Source organism: Mya arenaria, chromosome 14 (genome assembly GCF_026914265.1).
Source record: "Mya arenaria isolate MELC-2E11 chromosome 14, ASM2691426v1".
Lineage (NCBI taxonomy): Eukaryota > Metazoa > Mollusca > Bivalvia > Myida > Myidae > Mya > Mya arenaria.
The window spans coordinates 57,978,498-58,005,084 of NC_069135.1; the positions used below are offsets into that span (position 1 = coordinate 57,978,498).

The 26,587-nt window shown below is 38.5% G+C and overlaps 1 protein-coding gene across 2 annotated transcripts in view; it reads right to left on the reverse strand.

The window, feature by feature from the left end:
• LOC128216826 (uncharacterized) overlaps positions 1-26,587 on the reverse strand; it is a 125,330-nt gene that overhangs the window by 97,763 nt on the left and 980 nt on the right. Inside the window, exons 2-3 of one of the 2 annotated variants that reach the window (XM_052923512.1) lie at positions 18,740-19,265; positions 18,667-18,697 (exon numbers count right to left, since the gene is read on the reverse strand). In XM_052923512.1, the coding sequence (XP_052779472.1) occupies positions 18,667-18,697; positions 18,740-19,265 (557 nt within the window). Of the gene's footprint in view, positions 1-17,310; positions 19,266-26,587 lie in introns of those variants that run through there. The other variant, XM_052923511.1, reaches the window with a different exon arrangement.

Here is a 26,587-nt window from a genome sequence, read left to right on the forward strand (position 1 = left end):
TGTCTTTATTGTATGTATTTAAATTATATAATTACTGCATATTTCAACAATGTTTACTTATCTGACGTGCAAGTTGGCATCTGCTGTCTCCAAGTTAGTTAGAAATGTTAATCCTATGCTAAGTGTCATGACTTAGTTTACACATAGACATCCTCGGAACACATACAGATTTATAGTTAAACGACACATATCATATATTACTTCTTATAAACAATCGTACTTCATGTTTTTCAAGATCATAACATCACGTGTTATCCGATTTATTAAATGTCCGGAATGATACCTATATTAAGTCACGTGATCGTATATAACTACAGTCCGGTTACCGGTTTCCGCGAATGACTATAGTTAAATTTGAAAAGCTTGATACATCAATAATACTTTTTTTTAAAATATACTCCAGGATATATAATGTGCTACTATATACTATTAGCGTTGTACAGTTTGTCTATAAAGGTAGCATTATATAGTTGTTTTAAGAATGCTACATCCTCGTTTTCATTTAACTCACAAACAAGTATTGCTCTATGATGTTGTATTTCTTTTCCTTTATTTGTTTGTCTGTCTGGTGTAAGTTTGGTGTTCTGTCTTGTTTTTTGTATTTACCTGACACGTGAATGTTTACTATATTTATTTATATATACATATCATCATACATATTGAATGTTATTTGTATATTTCATGCAATATGTATATGTTTATGTTTATGTCTGTCTGTCTGTCTTAAAGATGTACACAACATGAGAGCAAGCTCAGTCACAATGGAACAACTAATTGATTAATTATCGTGTCTAAAATGTTGCATTCTGGGGTATACTATGCAAAACTCAGTTCTTGCATAATAACGGACAAGATAAGGCCACACCAAATTAATAACTTGTTCATCGGATTTACCGCACCTATTTCTTCAGAAAAGCAAAAAAAAAAAAAATTATTTTTTTTACGAGCGCTAATTTATTTAGTAGAATGTAGCCTCTTCCCTTCATTCGGAACTCCTCGGCCATTTTTTTCAAATTGTTTTCGATAAAATGGCCGAGGAGTTCCGAATGCTCTTCCCTTATCACCTAGACTGGTACCCTCATTCTCTTTTCTACAAATCTTTTCTAGATTTTTATCAAAAAGTAACGTAGGGTACCAGTCTATTATCACCGCGCATTCGGAACTCCTCGGCCATTTTACCGAGGAGCTCCGAATGATCACCGCGTTTTTTGGTCGTAACAATTATCAATGCACCGGCTCAATCATGCAGCCGCTCTAATTAAAGTCTAAGAACGATCTTAACCCAGATACAAGCGTCTAGATGAATTACGGGCACTACGGACCATGGACATTACGGACCAGATTTAGGGACACTACGGACCAGATTTAGGGACATTACGGACCATCTTCGGAATCTTACGGACCATGATTTAAACTTTTTTTTTTTTAATTAATCACTTATTAGTTTTTAATTTGTTAATAATTACTTGAATATGAGTGCTCAGTATGACGTTATATCTTCCATAAAACTGTGAAAAATCCCGTGAAGTTCGAATAGATCAATGGTTCAATATAAAATCTTGTGAAATTCCAAAAAGTGTTAAAGACCTATGCATTTATAACAATTATGTGAACAATAATGAACGAAATTTGAAAAATCGGCAGTTAAATCAGTTAAAAGCAACAGAAGAAATATTTTCCAAAACAGTTTATTTCCCAAAATAAATCGAGCAAAAATATTTTCCAAAACAGTTTATTTACCAAAATAAATCGATCATATATTAAATAAACGATGTGTGTTTGTTGCAATTCTTGCAAACTGATGTTTAAAACTGGCAATTTCTGTTGCCTTAATTAGTGTTTATTAGTTATAATTGTACCCGTAATTATCGGCGGTATATTACAAAAGAAACAAACATTATACTGACAACCTTTAATTGGCAATCATAAAAGTGTGATAACCCATTGTAACGGCGCACTTTCACTGAACCCACGGCTCAATACACAATCCGACTGGTAGGTTACAGTGCCATTTATTATTTTGGCATAGAGTTAGCGGAAAATGAGATTATGGCATGTTGACATTAAAAACCAGTCGAGTGTAATTCGTTGATCTTGTTCAAACGTAAGTAAAAAAGTTAAAGGTTATACTTTTGGTTTGGACACTAAAAAAAGTCAAAGAATTCGCAGTCAAGACGGAAGCCTATACTTCAGTAATTCCGACAGTATTTAAAGAAAACTTCAAAATTGATTCGGAATTAGGCAACTGCCCAGTATATGCAACTGCAACCTATCTTTCTAAAAATCGGAGCTGCAACCTATCATTTTCTTTTTGTTCTCATATCTTTTAAAATCAATAATATATTTGTTCACAAATACCCGTACCTGTTATATTTAAACAAAACTTAAATGTTTTATGCGGTTTTCCCGAACTTTTATCTCATTTTCTACTAAATCTGAGCCAAAATGATAAATGGAACTGTAATTTCCTCTCCCCTCCTCTAGTCTCCTCCCCTACCCCTACCCTCTTCCCTCCACTCATCTCCTCTTCACTCCTATCCTCGCCTCCACTCCTCTCCCCCACCCTCCGAACCGGTCCCCTCCTCTCCCCTCCAGTCCCCTCCAGTCCCGTCCTCTCCTCTCCTCCCCTTACTCCTCTCCTCTCACTTCCTCTCCTCCCCTCCCCTCCACTCTTCTCCTCCACTCCCCTACCCACCTACCCTGTTTCCTCCTCTCCCCCTCTCCCCTCTTCTCCTCCCCTCCCCTCACTCCTCTCACTTCCTCCTCTCGCCTCCCCCCTCTAGTCTCCTCCCCTACCCCCACCCTCTCCCCTCGATTCATCTCCTCTCCCCTCCTATCCTCCCCTCCACTCCGCTCCCCCACCCTCCTACCCGGTCCCTTCCTCTCCCTTCCAGTCACCTCCTCTCCTCCCCTCACTCCTCTCCTCCCCTCCTCTCTCTCTCTCCTCCTCCCCTCCCCTCCCCTCCTCTCCCTCCTCTTCTCTTCTCCACCTCTCCTCTCCTCTCCTCTCCTCTCCTCTCCTTTCCTCTCCTCTCCTCTCCTCTCCTCTCCTCTCCTCTCCTCTCCTCTCCTCTCCTCTCCTCTCCTCTCCTCTCCTCTCCTCTCCTCTCCTCCCCTCCCCTCCCCTCTCCTCTCCTCACCTCACCCTCTCCCCTTCCCTCCCCTCACCTCCTCTCCTCCCCTCCACTCCCCTCCTCTCCTCTCCTCTCCTCTCCTCTCCTCCCCTCCCCTCCCCTCTCCTCTCCTCTCCTCACCTCACCCTCTCCCCTTCCCTCCCCTCACCTCCTCTCCTCCCCTCCACTCCCCTCCTCCCCTTTTTCCTCCTCTCCCCTCCTCCCCTCCAGTCCCCTTCTCTACTCCCATCCCTCCTCTCCTCTCCCTTCCTCTTCTCCGCTCCCTTCCCCTGTCCCCTCCTCCTCTCTTCTCCTCCCCTCCCCTCCCCTCGCTCCTCTACCCACCTATCCTCCCCTCCCCTCCTTTTTTCTCCTCCCATCCCCTCCCCTCCTCTGCTCTCCCCTCCTCTGCTCTCTTCTCCTCTTTCCACCTCTCCCTATCTCTCCACTCCTCTCCCCACCTCTTCCCTCCTCTCTTCCCCTCCTCTACTCTTCCCTCCTTTCCCCACTCCTCATCTCCTCTCCCTACCCTTCCCCACCTCTCATCTCCTCTCCCTACCTCTCTCCTCCTCTCCCCTTTTCTCTTCCCCTCTTCTTCCCACCTCTCCTCTCCTGTCTCTCCTCTCCTGCCCTCCCCTCCCTTCATCTCCCCACCTCTCCTCTCCTCTTCTCGCCTCCCGTCTCCTCGCCTCCCCTCCTAACATCTCCCCACCTCTGCCCACCTCTCCTTTCCTCTCCTCGCCTACCGTCTCCTTGCCTCTCCTCGCCTCCCCTCCTAACATCTCCTCTCCTCTCCCCTCCTCTCCCCTTCTCTCCGAATCCCCTCCTTTCAGTACCAATGCATTGTCGGCAAATGACAATTATAATTGTATATATATTGTATGGGTAGTTTGGAATGCTCATGTACAAAGATCATAATTAACTATGGCTATTTTGAATTTTGAATTTTGCGTGCTCAATGTTTAATATTAATTATTGCAATAACTTATATGTCTAATTTTAATAGAAATAGTGGGATCATTGATAAATAACTGAATTTTGAAATATAAAGGACACATATACTTTGTTCGGGGCGCTCTGATCTGGTGTCAAATTGGGTAAAAACTGCAAAACAATTTTTATTCGTTTTAGCATTGCTTACATTTCCTGTCATTGATGGAATCCATGGATTAATACATAATCATATAAAATAAACAATCATTAACATGTTAGCATATAGTTTGAAAATAAATTGAAAAAAAAAAATCAAAATATCTATTTTACAATTTCTTATCAAATGGCAATAAACGCGCAATAATAATTAGAACCAAAATGGCGCTGAACTTATGGTGATCAGGGTACGCTGTATCCATTTAATAGTAAAGTTAACTTGTGCATTGAATAATATTATTTTATTTATTACGAAACGGATATTTACCTAAAAGTGAAGAACCATTATCAACATCATGCTACCGTATTCACTGACTTTGGTATTCTAAGGTATATACAATATTAAATCATACAATCAACAGAGCAGCATCACCAGCAACAGCAGCAACGACACAAAATATCTATATAGCAATTTTAATGACAATAACCCGGTAATGGTGAGAAGGGCTGTATAAAAAAGGTAAATGCAATTGTTCACGGTTTGGAAGAATTCAGATCCAACAAGAACGAGGCATTGTTTTTTAAAGGCAAGCAAAATGTTAGTCGACTGGTTAATTATCCTCTTATACATACTTTCACAGACTCCATATGGAGGACTACCATGACGGCCGACCGGTCCGCCTCTCATCGGTCCAGGGTTTGTACGGCCTTTACGACATCTTCCGGGGACTTACGGGGTAGCGCCCGCGACAACAGTTCCACCGGAAACAGACTGAAGCTTGTCTGACGAGATTTGTTAGGATATTGTTTTCATACTTAAAACAGGAGTATACTGTCGACAAATAATTGATGCAAACGATACTTGTACCAAGGTTGAGAGTTTTTTCTTTGTATTTGTCTACCAACTTACCAACTTACGTACTAGATACATACGCAAAATAATATCAAATCCAGCATACTCCGAGTCTATTTCTAAAATCTGATATTGTTATAATAAAAGTGTTGCATGTTTTACATCGTTCATTCTTGTCCATACCGAATCGAATATTAAATACTGTAAAATCATGCCATCTATCAATATATGTCATTGGTATATTTCAGCATTACATCAAACTATTAAACTGCGAATGAAAGACAACATTTGAATATTTCAAAAACACACTAAAACCAAACAGATAATTAATAAAAATAATTTATACTGAATGTAATGGTCTTGTAATAACAACACTAAATATTGAAATTATTGCGACATTAATTAATAAAAACATATCAAATATTTAAAAAAAACATTAACCAAATGAAGCACAAAAATAAAACAATTTTTTAAAGAACAAACTCGTAATGAGCCACCGTATTTAAACGGTGAGTACCAGACCCAACCTCGCAATGAGCTACCGTATTTAAACGGTAAGTACCAGACCCAACCTCGCAATGAGCTACCGTAATTAAACGGTAAGTACCAGACCCAACCTCGTAATGAGCTATCGTATTTAAACGGTGAGTACCAGACCCAGACGAAAACCTTTTTTTTTGTCGACTTTGAGCCAATTATGGCCCATTCTTGAGAATGCTTTAAACCAATTTTCCCTAGTAACCTATATGGGGAGGTAGGTGGGCGTGTCATATTCAGCACTACTTGTTGATGCTTCTCCTACTTTACGAGTGCGTACCAGTCGTAGGATTTTCCTACAATTATACAGGGCTACTTTTGGATTGCTTTGAATAATAAAATGAAATTTTCCAGACTGGTGACCTATATGGCATGGTAGGCGGGCGTATCCACTAGTGAGAACACGACTTTGAATTCTGCCACAACTTCTGTTAACAAAGTTATCATAGTGGTGTATGCATTCCAATGTTTATATTGTTCATAAAATACCACGGCATTATTTTTTGCTTTATTATATGTAGTTTTCGGAATAAAAATAAGAAGAGTTTATTTTATAATTCATATAATATTATATTTTGATTGCTTTTGATCGATATTAGAAACAATAAAGCAAACATATATTAGAAAAACATAAATTGCAAGAATGAGCTGGCCATGATATCGTCAGAAATTTCAGCGAACGCCATCAAGTAAAATCGATTAATATACCATACAGTCATTTATGTGTAGTACAACATCATAAAATCAAACCCTGAATGCATGAACGGTCTGATGCGTTTCTGCAATAATACAACTTCCTACGATTGGTACATGTAATTAAAAAGAGGATGTAAATATATGAGAGGTTTGTTTTGGTCTGCAACCACAGATCCTCTTAACACTTGAACAACAACGAAAAACATTAAAAACATTGTTATTGAAGTAAACCTTTCTAAGATGATTTACCTAACGATATATGCGCTGTTTTGACTTTCAAATGAAAAGGCAAAAGCTATTAAATGCAGTCTGTTTAAGTTAATAAGATTAAACATCAACTATCGTGCAGATACATTACAACGCTTAGAACTTTGAACAAACGCAAGTTATTGAACGTTATGCTTGACAACATTGTACAAAACACAACAAACTAGGCCACAACCCTTGTTATTGAACGTTGTGCTTGACAAAATATAACTAAGAGTTTATTTTTTTTAAGGCTGAACAACAATAGTGAAAAATAAATCGATTAGCAGTTACTTTCTATAGTTCAATAAAAAGAGGAAACTACTAGGACAACTCAAAGTAAAACTCAAGTAGTTAAACATTTATAGCGAAAACTATGTTTAAAGGCACAACATTAGGGTACGCAGGACTTTGAAATAGAGTATACCCTTATTCTTGTTGTTCAATTTACACCAGTGTTTGTATTTGGTTCATATGAAAGCCCATATTTTAAATACGATGTTTATAGAATTACATATATATATATGTACATGCGTTGCGTTTATAAGTCGCCTGTATAAAACGTAGTCTCTTGTCTGCATTGGAGATATCGAATCGTGATTCATCAATAAATATCACGATACCCCATCGAAAAGCACGATTGTCGACCGCCCACTGACGTCAAACTTGACGGTGACGCCATGTGAGAATCACGTCACGATAGTTCTCCTTCAGCGTATGCCCCTCTATAGAAGCCGATTTCTCGCTGTATAGTGGTTGATAACCCTTCCTCTACAGCCTCCAATAAGGTTTGGCGTTGAACGCGCTGTAACAAAACGATCGCGGAGATGACGTGTACGTATGATATTGTTCTGACGTGCTGACGTCATGCGTGGCGCACCTGATCTTGGCCTGTCAAGTCAAGTCAATATTCAAGTCAAGAGTTGATTTTGTAAATAAAGGCTCTGGCCTAAAATGCATTTCAAAATAGTTAAACATCATACGTAGTACAATAAGTTGTGTCATAGTACATTTACACATGAGATGAAAAAATGTTCAAAAAGTATAATTATCCTCATTCCTTGATACAATTCATTAGATGAAATATGTACATCATTCCTCACTAGAAATACTAGAGTCAATAGCTTTAATGGGTTTACTCTTCTTTAGAACTTTCCAAAACGAACTGGGATTATCACTACTATTTACTAACGCCAATCTATTCCAATGTTGATACTCGTATAGTTTTCTGTCACAACAATTCTTAAAACATTTCGCCTGTCTTTATAAAACCGGAGATCAGATGCTAATTTAGTAACTCTGAATATACGTAGAGCAGCATATTTTATTGATTTTAATCGGTCACTCTCATCGTCCCACCATGCGGGCTGAGAAGAAACATATCGAAACTTCTGCAACATGCAGCTGCCCGCTTCCTGATATAAGGAAGTATTACAATCTACAGCAGAGTTTACATTCGTGCCTATGGATCCAATCAGTAATTAATACTGATTTTCTAACAAGTCTCTAAATTTCAATAAAAAATCACCCTTTACAGAACTGCGCCAACGGAACTTCTTAATTGAGCCCTGCAAATTTACATCATTTTTCTGTTTATTATCATGTTAAATAATTGGAAACTCTAAAACACATGAAAAATGTCTGAACCATCTCTATCTAAGACCTTAAAATCTTTGTTATACTGAAATAACGAAGAAGACGCGATCATATAATCAACAACCCTAGCACCATCATTTGAAAAAATATGTACAATCGCAATCTTTATCACCAGGAAAGCGACCGTTCAAAAAATTAATATCAAAGATGCAACACAAATTAACGAGAGATTTCTCATAGTTATTACCTCTTACAATATCCTTATTATTACGATGATTATCAAATGTACAAACACCATAATCAGTCTTATACACTCCCTGTTTCATTTACCCGCTGTACTAAGCGTGAATTTTTCGAACGAGACACGTAAAATGTCTAGCGACGGATTTGTGTGTACGTCAACACTATAGCATTGTCAAAATCCTAGCACATTTTCACTACTTAGTCTAGGCATCGTAAATTGATAAAGGAATCGCAACTTTTGTCAGAAAATCGTTTTGAAAATCATTTACCGGGTATACATGTGTCATTTGAGTGATCAAAAACTGCATAGTATAGTTGAATAAGTAGCACGTGCAAAACGTGCGCTGATCCACGCCTGACTCCAGTTATGTGTATTGGAGCATGAATTTGTTGTGTGCGTGTACCAGAATCATGAAATAAATACATCATTGACTCTAACTTCACAATTCAAAGAAACATCTTCTCCTAAACTTCTTCATCAATGTTGTGAAAACTTTACGGTAATGATCCTCCAGTCATTGTTTTATTTCAATTAACTTATTTGTATACATACTTGAAGTTACAATTCCACCTTAAAACTGTTTCTTACTACTGTAGAAATCCGTTGGCTCAATATCCCAGTGACCGGCCAAAATACTTCGAGCCTCGCGAATATCGAGCCAAGCGGGAATGATTGCAAATAGTAAAACAAAAGCGGTTCTTAACATCCAGTTCGTGCCAACGAGAAAATCGAGCCAAGCGATATCGAGCCAACAAGATTCGACTGTATACGGTTGAAGAATATTTTTACTTAATTATGTTAATGATAGTTAAGCGTTGTCATGACGTCATATTTGTCTTTCGCTGAACGTAAAAAAATCGGCTTGATTCGCAAAGGAAATTCGCTTTTTTATTTTTTCTACGATACCAGGCCCCAATATCACGAAAATACTGAAGTCAAACTCATTCTCAACTCATTTAACCATATACATGTACTTAATTCCATTCGTATGATCTTCGATTCTTGTAGCTCATTATTTAACATTTTGAAAATCAGCGTAACTAAGCCAAATGCCGCGTATAATGTGATTTTTATTTTTTTTACTTGTTTTGAGTTCTGCAAATCAGAGATTACTTATGGTGATGATTACAAGATGGTTTTATTAGTAACATATTGTGATAAGCTGTGATTGACAGTACTTTTATGTTTTAGGTGCATTTGACAGTACATGCATGTATTGGGCTTGTTTCTGAACTTGACTTCACTCAAATTTTCAATGTGTTAAGCTGCTTTCTGAACTTGACTTCACTCAAATTTTCAATGTGTTAAGCTGCTTTCTGAACTTGACTTCACTCAAATTTTCAATGTGTTAAGTTGCTTTCTGAACTTGACTTCACTCAAATTTTCAATGGGTTAAGCTGCTTTCTGAACTTGACTTCACTCAAATTTTCAATGGGTTAAGTTGTTTTCTGAACTTGACTTCACTCAAATTTTCAATGTGTTAAGCTGCTTTCTGAACTTGACTTCACTCAAATTTTCAATGTGTTAAGCTGCTTTCTGAACTTGACTTCACTCAAATTTTCAATGTGTTAAGCTGCTTTCTGAACTTGACTTCACTCAAATTTTCAATGGGTTAAGTTGCTTTCTGAACTTGACTTCACTCAAATTTTCAATGGGTTAAGCTGCTTTCTGAACTTGACTTCACTCAAAATTTCAATGTGTTAAGCTGCTTTCTGAACTTGACTTCACTCAAATTTTCAATGTGTTAAGCTGCTTTCTGAACTTGACTTCACTCAAATTTTCAATGTGTTAAGTTGCTTTCTGAACTTGACTTCACTCAAATTTTCAATGTGTTAAGCTGCTTTCTGAACTTGACTTCACTCAAATTTTCAATGTGTTAAGTTGCTTTCTGAACTTGACTTCACTCAAATTTTCAATGGGTTAAGCTGCTTTCTGAACTTGACTTCACTCAAATTTTCAATGGGTTAAGTTGTTTTCTGAACTTGACTTCACTCAAATTTTCAATGTGTTAAGCTGCTTTCTGAACTTGACTTCACTCAAATTTTCAATGGGTTAAGCTGCTTTCTGAACTTGACTTCACTCAAATTTTCAATGAGAATCTGTTCTTGATAGGTTTAAGCCTTTACATTTTCAATAGCTCATAAAAATGTACAATTTCAACATGACATCATATCTTATACTGTTTCAAGTGTGCAAAACAATTTTAAAAACTTAGTCTAAATTAAGTTATATATCTTGTCTTGAAAGAACAAACACCAAGCAGCTTTTGGCAGAATTTTGTAAATCCAAGCCTGAGGTCATTCCATGTTTAATGCTTGTCGGCACAGGGGGTATTTTCTGTCATATTTAAATAAATATTAACAAAACAGCTTCAATATGAATATTATCATCATTTTGTGGACATATAAAATTGAATGGATGTTTTTCTGTGATGTTTAAGCCTTAAAACGTGAACAAGCCTTTAACTACTCAAACATTTTATAAGGTGCTCTTGCAATAATGTGTGTGACTAATTGTATGTGTTTATTTTTACTATTTATCAAACAAAATATACATAAATAACATGTTTGAAATATTTTATTTGTTCATATTTTAAACAGTTTGCGCAGGTCATGAATGCATTGTTCCATACAAAACATATTGCCTTGCAATTTCTCAATTTAAAAATGCGTGTATTCATAGTTGAACAATTTAGTTAATAAATTATTGAATACAACTTGGAGAAAAAAAGTTGAATTTATCAGTTGGTACATATGTATACTTTTAAGTATGGTGTTTATGATGTGTATGAACAAACTATTTTACATGTACCTCAGTATTTCAAGACCATTTCGAATGAATAATTAAGGAGAAACAGGTCCTAATCAAAATGATATTTTAAGTACCTATCATGTGTTTCCGGTACACACACTTGCCCGAGGGTCGAATTTTTCGACCCGGACCTGAAAAACATGGTTGATATTTTTTCTTGCATATCTAAAATTATAAGCTTGTGGAAAAGTTGACGTAGAAAACGCACTTTTGTACAGTTCACCAAAAAGGGCGTGCGACGTTGTTTACTGACGTTGTAAAACGCAGTAATTTTAAATCACTAGTGACGTCAAATAGTTCCTCTAAAATGAGAGAAGTCTAGTGGAATAGCCTTACACCTTCAAACTAAAGCAAGTATGTGCCTTGCCTGAAGTTTCACCTCGCATCTCGCGAGATCCTGGTTTCCGATTTTCCCTTGCACTAATCTACCAGCTGGGAAGCAATATAAAATTATACGGAATGCTGTTATGGCCATCGCCTATGAATGTGTTAATCTGAAACACGATACTTGATAGTATGATGATGTAAACGAGAAATCACGAAACTACGATAATGAAAACGCGACAATACAATGATGAAAACGCGATAGTACGACAGCGATACTACGGCAGTTCGATGGTGATAATGCGACTATCGTTTTTCACCATCGTATTGTCGCATTTCACCAGCGCTTACATAATCGTAGTATCGTATTGTCGCGTTTTCAACGCCGTACTGTCGCGTTTTCATCATCGAACTGTCGCGTTTTCATCATCGTGATATCGCGGTTTCATCATCGTACTATCGCGCATTCATCATCGTACCGTCTCGTTTTCATCATCGTACTATCGTGTTTTCATAATCATATGTTGTGTTTTCATCATCGTACTGTCGTGTTGTCTACATCGTTCCGTCGCGTTTCATCATCGTTTTGTTGTGATCCATCATCGTACTAGCCTTCCGGTACACATGCGCATAGAATAATTTGCCCTCCATGTGACAAAATGTCGGTTTCAGGAGTCCTTGCATTATGTCTTCAACTGAGGATTTTATCACGTATTTGACATTGATCTGAAATACTGTTTATTTAAAAGATTTAACAACGATTTAAACAATAAAGATTGAATTATGAATTGTCTTTAACAATTTTTGTTCAATATAACAAACCAGTCAAAACAGTATCTCCGAACAGTTTTCAAAATGCGATACCTCTCAGTTCTCATCATCATCATCATCAGCAGCAGCAGCATCATCATCATCATCAGCAGCAGCAGCAGCAACATCATCATCGATATCGTCACCATCATCAACGTCAGTCGTCGTCGTCGTCGTCGTGATGATTATCATCATCATGATCATGACCATCATCATCATCATCATCATCATCATCATCATCATCATCATCATCATCATCATCATCATCATTTACTGTTTGTTATTTTTACCATTTCTCTTGTACAAAGTATTGAATCGTTGTATATGAAACAAATCAATACACGTAACTCAAATCAACAAGCCACATCTTTCCGATATCATTTCAATATCATTATATATTCAAAACATATCTATACATCCTTTCTCAAAAATAAATGCATTGACAACCCTGAATAGAATTTGACGCTTAATTTCTCAAGGCATTTTTAGTTTTAACACATTGTTTGGAAGAAACAACATATTTGTGTTTGAGTCACGTCTTTGAAGATGACAGGCTTATTAGAATCGATATGTCTAGAAGTCATTAAATTGAAATCATTTAAAGCAAAGATGTTTTTCAATATCTGTCATACAGACAGATCGCAATTCAGTATGAATATAAGATAATAAGACTTAAAGGCCCAACCCTTGTTTTAAAGGGACTCACTCATGGACTGTAAAATGCACTTTTTAATTACGAAATAAAATGTAGCAAATCGTAAGAAGTGTTAAAACAAAAATACCAAAAGCTCGAACCCTTCAGCCAATGGCGATTGAAAATTAATTACGGCTGTGGTGTTAGTTGATTGACATTATCTCGTGATGTCATCAATGTATCCTTAAGATGTTAACATATCCTCATCACTTTTTAACGTCCCGGTGGCCGTTAGGACTAAACGGATGTACTCTACTTTTTTCTTGACTTTACCGGCGTGGGTTCGAACCCCACTAAAGCCAAAATACTTTTTAATGCTATAATTGTATATTTTCTGCAATTTCGATATCATAGAGTCAAATAATGATAAAATAAGTGTTTCCTGATGCATTAACAATAAAAGTAATTTTTGGTAAAAAGACATGAGCGAGTCACTTTAAAGTGGCACTCAGTAAAACAGAATGTCCTAGCTAGAGCGTTAATAAAGCTGACAGAAATATACCTGAAGTACTTGAAACCAGTCTTATCTTACATGCAAATTGCTCAATTGACTATACATGTATAATATATAGGAAAAGTATTTATTGGTACCTGAAGTTGTCTGTTGGTAACCATACACAATACGGTGTACTTTAAGTATGTGCTGGCTGATTTCTAATTCGTTCAAAAAAAGTAACAATCAACAACATATCATACATTAAGTTATGTACAGTTTGTATATTTGCTATTTTGTTTCAATTTTAATGGATGTTAACGCCATATTTTGCAATCTTTGAAGGGCCTAATAAAAAACATTTTAAGTTATTTTTGGTAAAAAATAATTCTGGACACAAAACCCTTTCAAGTGATATCAATATAATATGAAGTCACCAGGCAACTGTAGTTCACATCTGCTTGGGTCGAATACCTTATTAAGGTTGTCTTATAAACCCGTAGGCTCGATAGCCCAGGGACCGGACGAAATAATTCGAGTCTCGCAAATATCGAGCCAAGTGTGTATCCTTACATATTTTTAGTAAAAGATAAGCGGTTCACAACGTTCAGTTCCAGCCAGCGAGGAAATCGAGCCAAGCGATATCGAGCCAATGGGTTTCGACTGGATGATTTATAAAATATATATACCAAGAAGAGCGAGTTTGGCCCTTTAAACATAATGTAGATTACAGGACACGTTTCACTGGTGAATCCAAGGGCGGCGCCCCCGGAAGACCACCCCCCCCCCAAATTAAATCGCAAAAGTTTACTTTTTATTTAAATGTATGAGAAAAATAAAAATTGTAAAAAGTTTCTTGGGGGATTGTCGCCCCCCCCCCCCTTTCAACACTTTAAACCAAATTCATTTGGTTCTGAGGGAGGGGCACAATTCAAACGGTTACGCCCCCTAAGTTACGACACTTGTACGCGCTCCTGCATTTTACTTCGACAAATTTCTGACGCTTCTAATAACTCAAAAATATCCGCAGGCTCTAATGAGTTTTATAACACCAAAAAATGGAAATAATGACAAGGTTTGACATTTTTGTACCTGCGATTCAGAGGTTAGTGGAGACCGCATTGACACTGTATAATTGTTATATTTTATACTTTCATTTTACAAACAACATGTCGAGCAATTTAATTCCTATATTTAGATATTGTATATACGACCTTGCATACTTTGTATGTTTCTTTCAGTAATAAAATATGTTAAACCATATGTCGAGCGTGATTAAATGCCTTTTACACTAGTGTTGACTTGAATTAAACTATTTACGTATTACATACAAATGTAAACGACTTACCTGGTATGCACATCCGCGCCAAACACTAAGATTGCTTTTGTTATTTTTGCTGCTATTATTACACAGTGATTTGATGGGAATTAACTCCTGCTTTGGTGTCATTTGACCTGTACACAATTAAATGGCATTTAACCTAAAATATTTTTTTTTCTTCATATTTATCAAAGGGGTCGCTCCTACCAACTATCAAGCATAAAATAACTATGAATTACTGCAGTTTAACAATGTTAGAAAATCTCGAAATCCTATTAAGGCATTTCGAGATTTTCTGACATTGTTAAACTGCAGTAATAGCACTGTCACACAGGACACTCATTTTACGTCCGTCCCGGGAGACGATTAGTATTTTATTTTTAGTGGCGCGGCGGGGATACGAACCTGCGACCCATGGATTGACAGTCAAGTGTGTTACAGTAGACCACGGATCCGCCACAGTTGCAATTTTTATTAACGAAGTATCCTTTAAGTAGTCCATTGAATGGTTAAATGACATTCAGGGTCTTTTTATTCTTTAGAACTAATGAAAAATGTTCGCACTTTAATGTGTCTCTCAAGTTATAGGGGCATACAATTAAACATGCTTCCAGGGGCGTAGCTAGCCCTCTATTAATGTGGATTCATAATTATGCTATGGGATTCCGGGGGCATGACCCCTCGAAAAAAGGGGAAAAAATGGTCCAATCTGGTGCATTTTTGGCGTTCTGAGGTGCTTTATTTAGCACTGGAAAATGGACAGTTAATAATGGACAGGATTATGGAGTCAAGTACGCATACTGCAACTTTGGCTGATTTTTGTCAGAATCATGTGGATTTAGCCCCATACTCGCGTATAAGGCAGCTTCGCGCCTGGTTTCAGGTACGCCTATTATAGGTGAACGAGTGCTTCATGCCATCTTTGCTTATTTATTATATTTTATTTCTATTTTTTCAGACCGCGCATGTGCGATGCCGAAGCACCGATACATGATGCATTTTTACTTCAGCAGACAACCCGTGCACGTGAACGATTCGCTCGTTCGTGAACTCACAAACTGGTTCCGGTACGGATGAGCCTGATCAACACTACCTTGCGTGTGACGTCAATCTTGTTACGTCACAAGACCGAAAGCTCATGGTGCACTTTTAACCGTTAATTTTTGGCCAAAAAAATAATATATAAATATACATATGGATGTATGGAAGCCGTATCCTGGCATGCTCGGGACAAAAGAACGGACTCCATACATACAACGTGCACACGATGGATATACGGACCCCATACACGTAGCATGTACGGAAGGGATAAAGGGACCCCGTGTATGCAACGTGTAAGCTATGGGAATACGGACCCCGTGCATGCAACGTGTAAGCTATGGAAATACGGACCCCGTGCATGCAACGTGTACGCTAAGGAAAGACGGGCCCCGTGCATGCAACGTGTAAACTATGGAAATACGGACCCCGTGGATGCAACGTGTAAGCTATGGAAACGGACCCCATGCATGCAACTTGTAAGCTAGGGAAATACGGACCCCGTGCATGCAACGTGTAAGCTATGGAAATACGGACCCCGTGCATGCAACGTGTAAGCTATGGAAATACGGACCCCGTGCATGCAACGTGTAAGCTATGGAAATACGGACCCAGTGCATGCAACGTGTAAGCTATGGAAATACGGACCCCGTGCATGCAACGTGTAAGCTAAGGAAAGACGGACCCCTTGCATGCAACGTTTTAGCTATTGAAAGACGGACCCCATGCACGCAACGTGTAAGCTACGGATAGACGGACCCTGTGCATGCAACGTGTAAGCAATGGAAAGACGGACCCCGTGCATGCTCCGTGTAAGCTATGGAAATACGGACCCCGTGCATGCAACGTGTAAGCTATGGAAAGACGGACCCCGTGCATGCAACGTGTAAGCTATGGAAAGACGGACCCCGTGCATGCAACGTGTAAGCTATGGAAAGACGGACCCCGTGCATGCAACGTGTAAGCTATGGAAATACGGACCCCGTGCATGCAACGTGTAAGCTATGGAAAGACGGACCCCGTGCATGCAACGTGTAAGCTATGGAAATACAGACCCCGTGCATGCAACGTGTAAGCTATGGAAATACGGACCCCGTGCATGCAACGTGTAAGCTATGGAAATACGGACCCCGTGCATGCAACGTGTAAGCTTTGGAAATACGGACCCCGTGCATGCAACGTGAAAGCTATGGAAATACGGACCCTGTAACGTGTACGGGGAGGATATACGGATATAAAACAGACTCCGAACACGTTGGTGCAATATTATTATTTTATAAATGCAGTATTATGTTTAATTCATTTGATAATAATTACTAAAACAAACAATAAACATAATTTGTGTAAAGACGTTTTTGCACGTTTTAATGGCCACGTAGCTATTAATTAAAAATATTTTATTAAAGGTATTTTTTATTTAAAACGTATCGCGTTATGTTTGTTAATGTTTTGATCATACTGTCTAATGAGTTCAACATAATTCTGCATTTAATATAAAAACAAAATGTTTTTTGAATCAATCTTTATTGTGTGCCTTTAATTGAAAACAAAACCAACTATAATCATGGTATATGTTGTTATTGTTTTTACTTTAAAGAAACTCTGCATAATTAATGCACCTACGTTCATCTAGGTTTCCAGTGAAAATAGTTAACATATAACTGGCTCTCTTGTAGTTGTAGTAAAAGTATTGAAGCTTTTTAAAGGCACATGGCAAAACGGGCCGTATAATATATTTTATTTTAACATTAAATAAAGAATAAATCTAAATATATATATATATATATATACGAGTATACATACACACTAACAACATATTGAATATAAGGGAATAACATTATACAATAAAAAGTCATTAAGTTGAATAACATGTGCACGATAAACATTATAACTATGTAGCTAAAAGCAAATAAAATACGTCAAATATAAAGGTATATGTACGTTTAAGCAAATATGATTCTTGTATTATATACATGTACATTTTCCATCCGTACTTATATTTACGAGAAAGGTTAAAGTAAAAATCAATCAGTTATAATAATTGTATTTTTTGCCACTTGTAATTGGATCTATTATTTATTGTACATTGATGACGAGGAGCGTGTTTTTCTCTCCGCCGACAACCAGAGAGGAAGAGCGGCTGCTGAACAACAAAGCGGTAGGTGCGTACACTCCGTCTTGTTTCCTTGCCAGTGTGGCCAACTTCGTCTTCCCGTCCTTGTCAACCTGCAGCACTGTGTCGGACTCATGGCAGCAGACGAACACGTGTCCAGCAGTTGTCGCGTGTACTCCGTGAGGTCTCAACAAGTCAGGATCAGTGAATGTGGCCAGCTTGTTCCCGAGATTGTCCAGGGTGATAAGTTGATTGTTTGAGAAGTGTGTGATGTAGATAGTCTTCCCGTCGTTACTGATGGCAATTCTCATCACCGTGTCACCACCAGACTTGTCCTCGTACAGCTTCTTAACAAGCTTCCCCGTCATCGTATAGACGTACAGCGCGGTGCGTGATGAAATGTAAAGGTTGTTCCCGTGATGAGCTGCGCTGTAACATCTATGGGTGAAACTTAACTTTCTCGTAGTCACAAGTTTCCCTTTTGTACTGTTAATGAAATGAAGTTCACCTCTATCATCATTGTTGTTGTTAACACAAACGGCAACCTCATTTCCGCCAATGTGGCACACGTCAAATGGATACTCGGGAACATCACAGTGGTCGACAACCCTGTACTCCTGGTCCAGGAGTTTCACTGTCAAGTTGTTGGAGTCTGTAATAACAATCTCTCCACCAGGCAGCTCACACATCCCTTGAATAAAACATATATCTGTGTATGAACTAATCTTCACGTTGTACTCCTTGTAACCTTCTGTAGCGAATACATGATCTCGCGGGAATAGCGATGTACATGGTTGTTTACAAAGAACATTCGATTCATTTAACTCGCCAAATGTCTTCATCGAAGACAAGTTATCTTCTATTCCATTATGTTTACGAAAAGTTAAATCGTATTTGACAACACTTGACATGTTTTGCAGAATTTCTTTTGCTTGTTTGATTTTTTCTTCACATTTTTTGAAACCAATATATAGGGGTGGTTCGCCTGATGAGTCTTTGCTTTGTATGTCATCTATGATGTTCTTTAATTCATCGTGCATCTGTGTGCAGGATTCCATATCTTTCTTAATGGACATTTCCTGATCAGCTACCAGACGGTCTAATTCTTGAACGGTTGTTTTCTCCATCTTGTCAAGAATGCCGTTGATCATTTTACGAATTGCTTTGATTTCATCAACAATGGCTGTTCGAGTCTTCCTCAATGAGGAACTATTTTTCTTTCGGTCGTTTTTCATATCTTCTATCTGCTTCCTAAGAACAGCAACCTGTTGAGGTAGTTGGCGAAACCCGGGATCTTTGCGGATGTCCCTTGCAACGTCTGGAATGTGCTGTATTGATGAACATAGTCTGCAATGAAAGAAGGAAAACTTGTTTTTCATGAAGACGCTTGTTTATAACATTTTTCTAAAATCACTTTAATTTAAATACTTATATTTCGTCGTCGTTTTCGTCGTCTTGCAAACAGACAGACAGAAAGACAGACAGACAGGCACAAACACAGACAGACAAACAGGCAGACCTACATAAACACATATATAAACACAGCAAAATAGACATACAGACAGACACGCAATCACATAGACAGACAGAAACACAGACAAACGGACACATATACAGACATACGCACAGGCAGGCAGACGGACAGACACACAGACAGTAAAAACCACAGGCAAACACAGACACACGGGCAGACAAAATACAGACAGACGGACAAACATACACACACAGAAACAGACAGACACGCACACAGACATACACATAGTTCGGCAGACAGACAGGCAGACATACAAACAGACACACTGATATACAGAAATAAAGACACACACAGACAAACAGACCGACACAAAGACAGACCGACACAAAAACAGGTGGACACACAAATAGACATAAACACAGGCAGGCAGTCAGGTAGACAGTAAGAAATACTGACAGACAAACAGACATACAGACATACAGACAGATAGAAACACAGAAGGACACTCACTCACAGACAGTCATACACACAGTTAGGCAGGCAGGCAGACAGACACACAGTTAGGCAGGTAAGCGAGCAGACACAAAGATAAAAGATACACATATATAGAAATACACACAGACAAACACATACAGACAGGCAGACACACCTACAGACAAACAGACAGACACAGGCAAAGACACAAACAAACACACTCACACACACACAACCTCACACACACGCAAACACACACACACAGACACACACACGCACGCGCATTAACACGCAAACGTGCTCGCACACACAAACACACACACACACTCAGGCAGACAGACAGAGGGACACACACACACACACACACACACACACACACAAAAAAAAAAATACACAAACACAGACAGACAGATAGACAGACAGAAAGACAGACGGACACATATACAGACATACGCACAGGCAAGCAGTCAGGCAGACAGACGAACAGACACACAGACAGAAACAAACTCAGACAAACACAAACACATAGTCAGACAGAAACATACACAGAAACAGACGGACACGCATATACACAGTTAGGTAGGCAAACAGACAGACGGACATACAAACAGACACACTGAAATACAGAAAGAAAGACACAGAGGCAGACCAACGCAAAGATAGACGGGCATACAGAGAGACATAAACACAGGCAGGCAGGCAGACAGACAGAAATACTGACAGACATACAGACAGATAGACACACAGAAAGACACACACTAACAGACAGCCATACACACAGACAGGCAGAGAGACACACATTTAGGCAGGTAAGAGAGCAGACACAAAGATATAAGATACACATATAGAAATACACACAGACAGGCACACAGACAGACCGACACATATATAGACAGACACACAGACAGACGGACACACAGACAGACAGACACACAGGCAGTAAAGCAGGCAGGCAGGCAGGCAGGCACCGCGCACACACAAATACTCACATACACATAGAAAGAAACAGACAATCACAGATACACGGACAGACAGAATCACAGTAAAACGTACAAACAGATAGACATAAACACAGGCAGGCAGACAGGCAGGAAGGAAGAGAGATTGAAATAAAAACAGACACCGTGATATACAGAAAGAAAGACAAACACACAAACACAGACAAACATACACACAGACAGACCGACACAAAGACAGACGGACACACAGATAGACATAAACACAGGCAGCCAGGCAGACAGACAGACATACTGACAGACAAACAAAACAGACAAACACACATACAGAAAGACACACAGACAGACACTCACCCACTCACGCACAGACAGACATACACACAGTTAGGCAGGCAGGCAGACAGACACACAGATACACATATATAAAGACACACAGACAAACACAGGCATACACACAGACAGACAGACACATAGACAGACAGACACACAGACAGACGGACACACAGACAGACATACACACAGGCATGCAGGCAGGCAGACAGTCACGCACACTCACGCACGCACGCACGCACGCACACACACACACACACACACACACACACAAAGAAACACAGACAAACATTAACTCAGGCAGGGTGGCAGGCAGACATACTTTCAGACAGACAAGCACACAAAAAGAAAGTCACACATGCCAAGAAATACCACTTTTCATTTCTAAACAAGAGTTAACTTCAGCTACACATTAACCCCTAATTGACCGAGAATCTTAGGTCAAATTCTCATGATATCATGTTTTGGGAATTGCTGTTGTTTGGGTCAGATTTGGTAGAATGTATTAAATTTGGCAATAAAAACATGAAGAAGTATTCGGTGTTTTACATAATTATTGACAAGTTAAACTTATTACAAACTTATATATATATATATAATTTGTTGTTTTATAATGAGTAACATGAACTGCTAACAACCGTTTTATTTGGAATGTAAATGTTACCTATATTGCAATATTATACCTTACATAAATGTGTCTCTTCTTTGTGTATATAAAGTTGATCGGTCCTTATAACAATGTATTTTAATAAAAAAAACTAGTTTTTATGACGTCAGCGGTCCATATCATGTTTTTGGCCGATCCGGACCTCGCCAAAAAAATAATATGGACCGCTGACGTCATACAATATGGACCGCTGACGTCATAAAACTGGTGAGTGCTGCTTGTAATTTTCTCAAGGGCATTTTTTCGCAAGTAAACATTATTAGATTTGTTCAATAAAACACATTAAAGGTACTTTAAAAATTTTAAGTGGTAAAAAAGTGTTCGGTTTGATATAAGAAATAAAACACACCGCCTCGGTCCATAAACACCTTCTGGGGCTGACTGGCCGGGCCTTATAATGTCATATGACCCTCAGTGGAGTGTAATATTTCTTAATTATATATGAATCTTGTTGTTTCATAGGTCGAATTGTATTAAGGGGAATGCTTTACTAAGCGTATAGATGTTGATTTTACAATGGCAGATTTATTGATTTCGCATTTTATGAAAAAACAAATGCTCTTTTATTTATTCATTTTAAAAGCTTTGTTTTTCAGTTCAGTCGAACCCCGTTGGCTCGAACTCCTATGGACCGGCGAAAATACCTCGAGTCTCAGGAAATTCGAACCAAGCGGTAGTGTTTATCTCCAGTATAATGAAACAAGCCCATAACATCCAGTTCGGGCCAAGGAGGAATTCGACCCAAACGAATTCGAGTCAACGGGTTCGACTGTATACGTAAACACAATGGAAAATTCAATCGAAACTTGTTGAAAATACATCATATGTGAAACTGAACCTCCGAATGTAACATTTACTTGAATTATGTTTACATCATTATGAATACATTCTGGGGCATTGCAAATTCATTTTCTTAAAAAAAGATTTGTTTTGCAAATGATTCAATCAAGAAAATTGCTTTGTTTTGTGTGCATCTTGCATTGTCTTCATACCGTGATCAATGTAAAAACTTACTCCCCCCATCCTCCCCTACACCTCCCCCAAACAAATAATAAAATGATTCCCCACGATCTTGTCTGTAAAAATGTATACAACCCCGAACAGAACCGACTATGTTCTATTGAAGTTTAAATAAATATATAAGGTCAACATGTTTGGTCATTTAAAACTGTGCTCTCATATCTTAGTAATAATGCTGGTAATGCTGCGGCTTTTGCTGTTAATACTTCCACTACTGCTACTGCTACTGCCACTGTCACCGCCAGCACCACAATACCTCCTCCACCACCACCACAACCAGTACCACCACCGATAAAATGATGTTGCATCCCCTGAAACAACTGTCGCTGCTGCTGATACTGTTGTTGTTGTTGTTGTTGCCCCTTCAACAGCACCAGCTACTTCTACAACTACAAACTATCCAATACCTAATACTACTGATGCTAATCTCGCGATAATTAACTATATGCAGTTGTGGAAGAAGGGACTACGTTTTTGTCTCAATGCAAGACCCTTCATTTATGTATTTATAATAATGAAGGTTCGAAGAAAAAAAAAATTATTTCCGCAGATTTTACATTCAAAGAAAAACGACTCCCCGAATCATTTTTCTTCGTGTACAGGAGTCAAAATATAAGTTTAAACATATTTATTTTATATATATATTATTTATTCATATACAACGATTGTGTAAAAAAAAATGTTATTTCAACATTTTATTATTTACTCTCGTTGACACGATTTCACGCGAGAGTGGGGTCTTGTGTTGTGGTGGGAACCGGAGAACCCGGAGAAAACCCACATGTCCGGTTTCGTGACCACAAACCAAATTCACATGCGACCAAGCCGGGAATCAAGCCCGGGTCGCCTATGTGAGAAGCGAGTGCGCTAACCACTGCGCTAACCGGACAACTAACCCGGTAGTCGATAAAGTTTTGCACCAGTCAATTGTAACCACGCCCCCCCCCCCAGGTCCGGCGAATAGCGGGGACTTTTGGTCCAGCCAACTACGGGTAAAATCCCCGCCCTGAGGGGATATACTGCTGGTAAAATCCCCGACAAATGCCCTCGACCCCAGGGACTCTAGGTAAGGGCTATCCCCGGTCCGGCCCGGACCGGGGCGGGGGGGGGGGGTCGCGTGGTTACAATTGACTGGTTCATTTGGCTCGTAAAGAATTATTACTGGGTCGTGATTTGGGTTAAAATATATCCTTACGAAGGCCAAATCCTAATAGCCCCTTAAACAACAATACTGTAATCAAGTTGTTAAATTAATCGACACAATCAAAGCTTAAGGCGCTACTAGTATTAATACATTTAGATGTTGCGAGTTCAAGAAATATAATCATTAATTAGTTACACTTGTACTTGATGTTTTCAATCTTTAAACATAACTCAAGGGTGTGGTTTAGAGAGTTAAATACTTTTGCCCAGGAGATTATTAACACTATCAAAGATTTAATTCTTAGCTTAGTTATAGTTCAGAAAATCATGTCTATATTCAGTAAAAAACTACTGTTGAACTATTTGTTAGTTTTGAAAAGTATCAAAATATACAAATTGAGATGAAGCGTTAAACCTAAGAAACATAGACTTTTACAAAAACTGACCAAAATAAGAACTCCCATGCAATTAATGCTGGACATAATGGCCATTAAATTTCAATGATTTAGCTGTTGTTTGCAATTTACTAATAAAATTTGACTGGAGAATCGCAAAACCACTGACTGGAATATTCTGTATACACACAGACAAACCCAGACAGACAGACAGACACGCACGCACGCACGCACGCACGCACGCACGCACGCACACACACGCACACACACACACACACACACACGCACACATACACACACACAAATATACACAGACAGACACACGCACTGACAGACACGCTCACTGACAGACAGACACACATACAGACACGCACGCACGCACGCACACACGCACGCACGCACGCAGACACAAACGCACACACACATAGACAGACACACAAACAGACACACACATAGTCAAACACACACAGACAGACACACCCAGACACGCACGCACCCACTCACACACTAACACACACAGAAAACACACACACGCACGCACGCACGTGCGATACACACACATACACACACAGACAAACAGAAGGGCACACAGTCAGACATACACACACACATAGACAGACACACATACAGACATATATTCATAAAGACACACAAACAGACAGAAAGACAGACCGAGAGACACACAGACAAACACACAAACAAATACACAGACAGACAAACAGACAGACCGAGACACAGACAGAGAGACACACAGACAAACACACAGACAATCACACCGGCAAAGAGACAGACAGAAAGACAGACGGACAGACGGCCATACAGACAGCCATATAGAATGCCATACAGACAGCAATACAGACAGACAGACGGACACAATGAAATATGGCATATTAAAAGTAAAAAACAATAAAGACAAGTAAAGACAAATAAAAGCATAGCATATGTTTAAAAAATACCAGATGATTAATATCTAAATTGAAAGGTAAATGGTACATGTATAGGAATGTTGGGAGGCTAATAGCATAAATTACTGTATAGTCTAAGTCTTGGTATTTATAATAACATTTCATAGAAGAAAGGCTTGGTTTAAAAATAACTTAGATTTCTTGCTATGACGATGTTTTGCGAATTCATTCATTTAACGACATACAGTTTGTATTCAGTATTCTATAAGTCGCAGAGAGTTTATATTCAGTATACCATAAGTCGCATACAGTTCAAATTCTGTATATTACCATAAGTCGCATAGAGTTTAAATTCAGTATACCATAAGTCGCATAGAGTTTAAATTCATTGTACCATAAGTCGCCGAACAACATTGGCAGTATTTGTAGTAAAGCTCATAACTCTTAGAATGTGTCGAGTTATGTCCCTTGACTATCTGAGAAATAATGAAGAGCATTAGAACCATTCGGAACTCCTCGGCCATTATCCATCGAAAACAACCTCGGATGTATGTCGGTACAGCAGTAGAAGTAGATCGTAAAAAATAAATAATAGTAAAAATGAATCGTTGTGTTTAGCGTGTATTTTGAATCACTAAGTTTTGTTTTGAATTGATTGTCAGTGAAACGTATTATTGCAAAGGCAATTAAGATTCCAAACAGAAAAGTCATTAAGTGTAACTTCTGAATTTAAAATACTACACTATCTACTTGCAAATTACTTAAATGTAAAGAATTCTGTCATTGTAAACCATCCATATACATCCGAGATTGTTTTTGATGGAAAATGGCCGAGGAGTTCCGAATGCGTTGGAAAATAATTATTACGCATTATTATGTGATTTACAGCGTCATTTTATGTACGTGCACGACATATTCATCTAGTCAAACTGCACAGCTAGAAATTTTGCCCAAATCATCGTGAATTAATAGGGAGTACTTAAGTGTTTCTCAATATTTCTCCATTCGAATAAAGGTCTAATAATATAGGATCTGACACGAATAACGAGTCTTTATATCATGGTATACAGGGGCGGACCTGGATTCGACGTTAGAGGGGGCGCTACTTAGGGGCGTAACTATTTTAGTTGCTCATCTCCATCAGAACCGAAATCTATTTTGTTGGAAGTCCTGGCAGGGGGAAGGGAGTTTGGGGTATCCCCCACCAAAAAAAAGAAGAAAAAATAATAATAAAAGAAAAAATAATTTTAGTTCAAATTGTGCACTTTGGGGGTGTTTTATTATTTCAACTATATTGAAATGTAA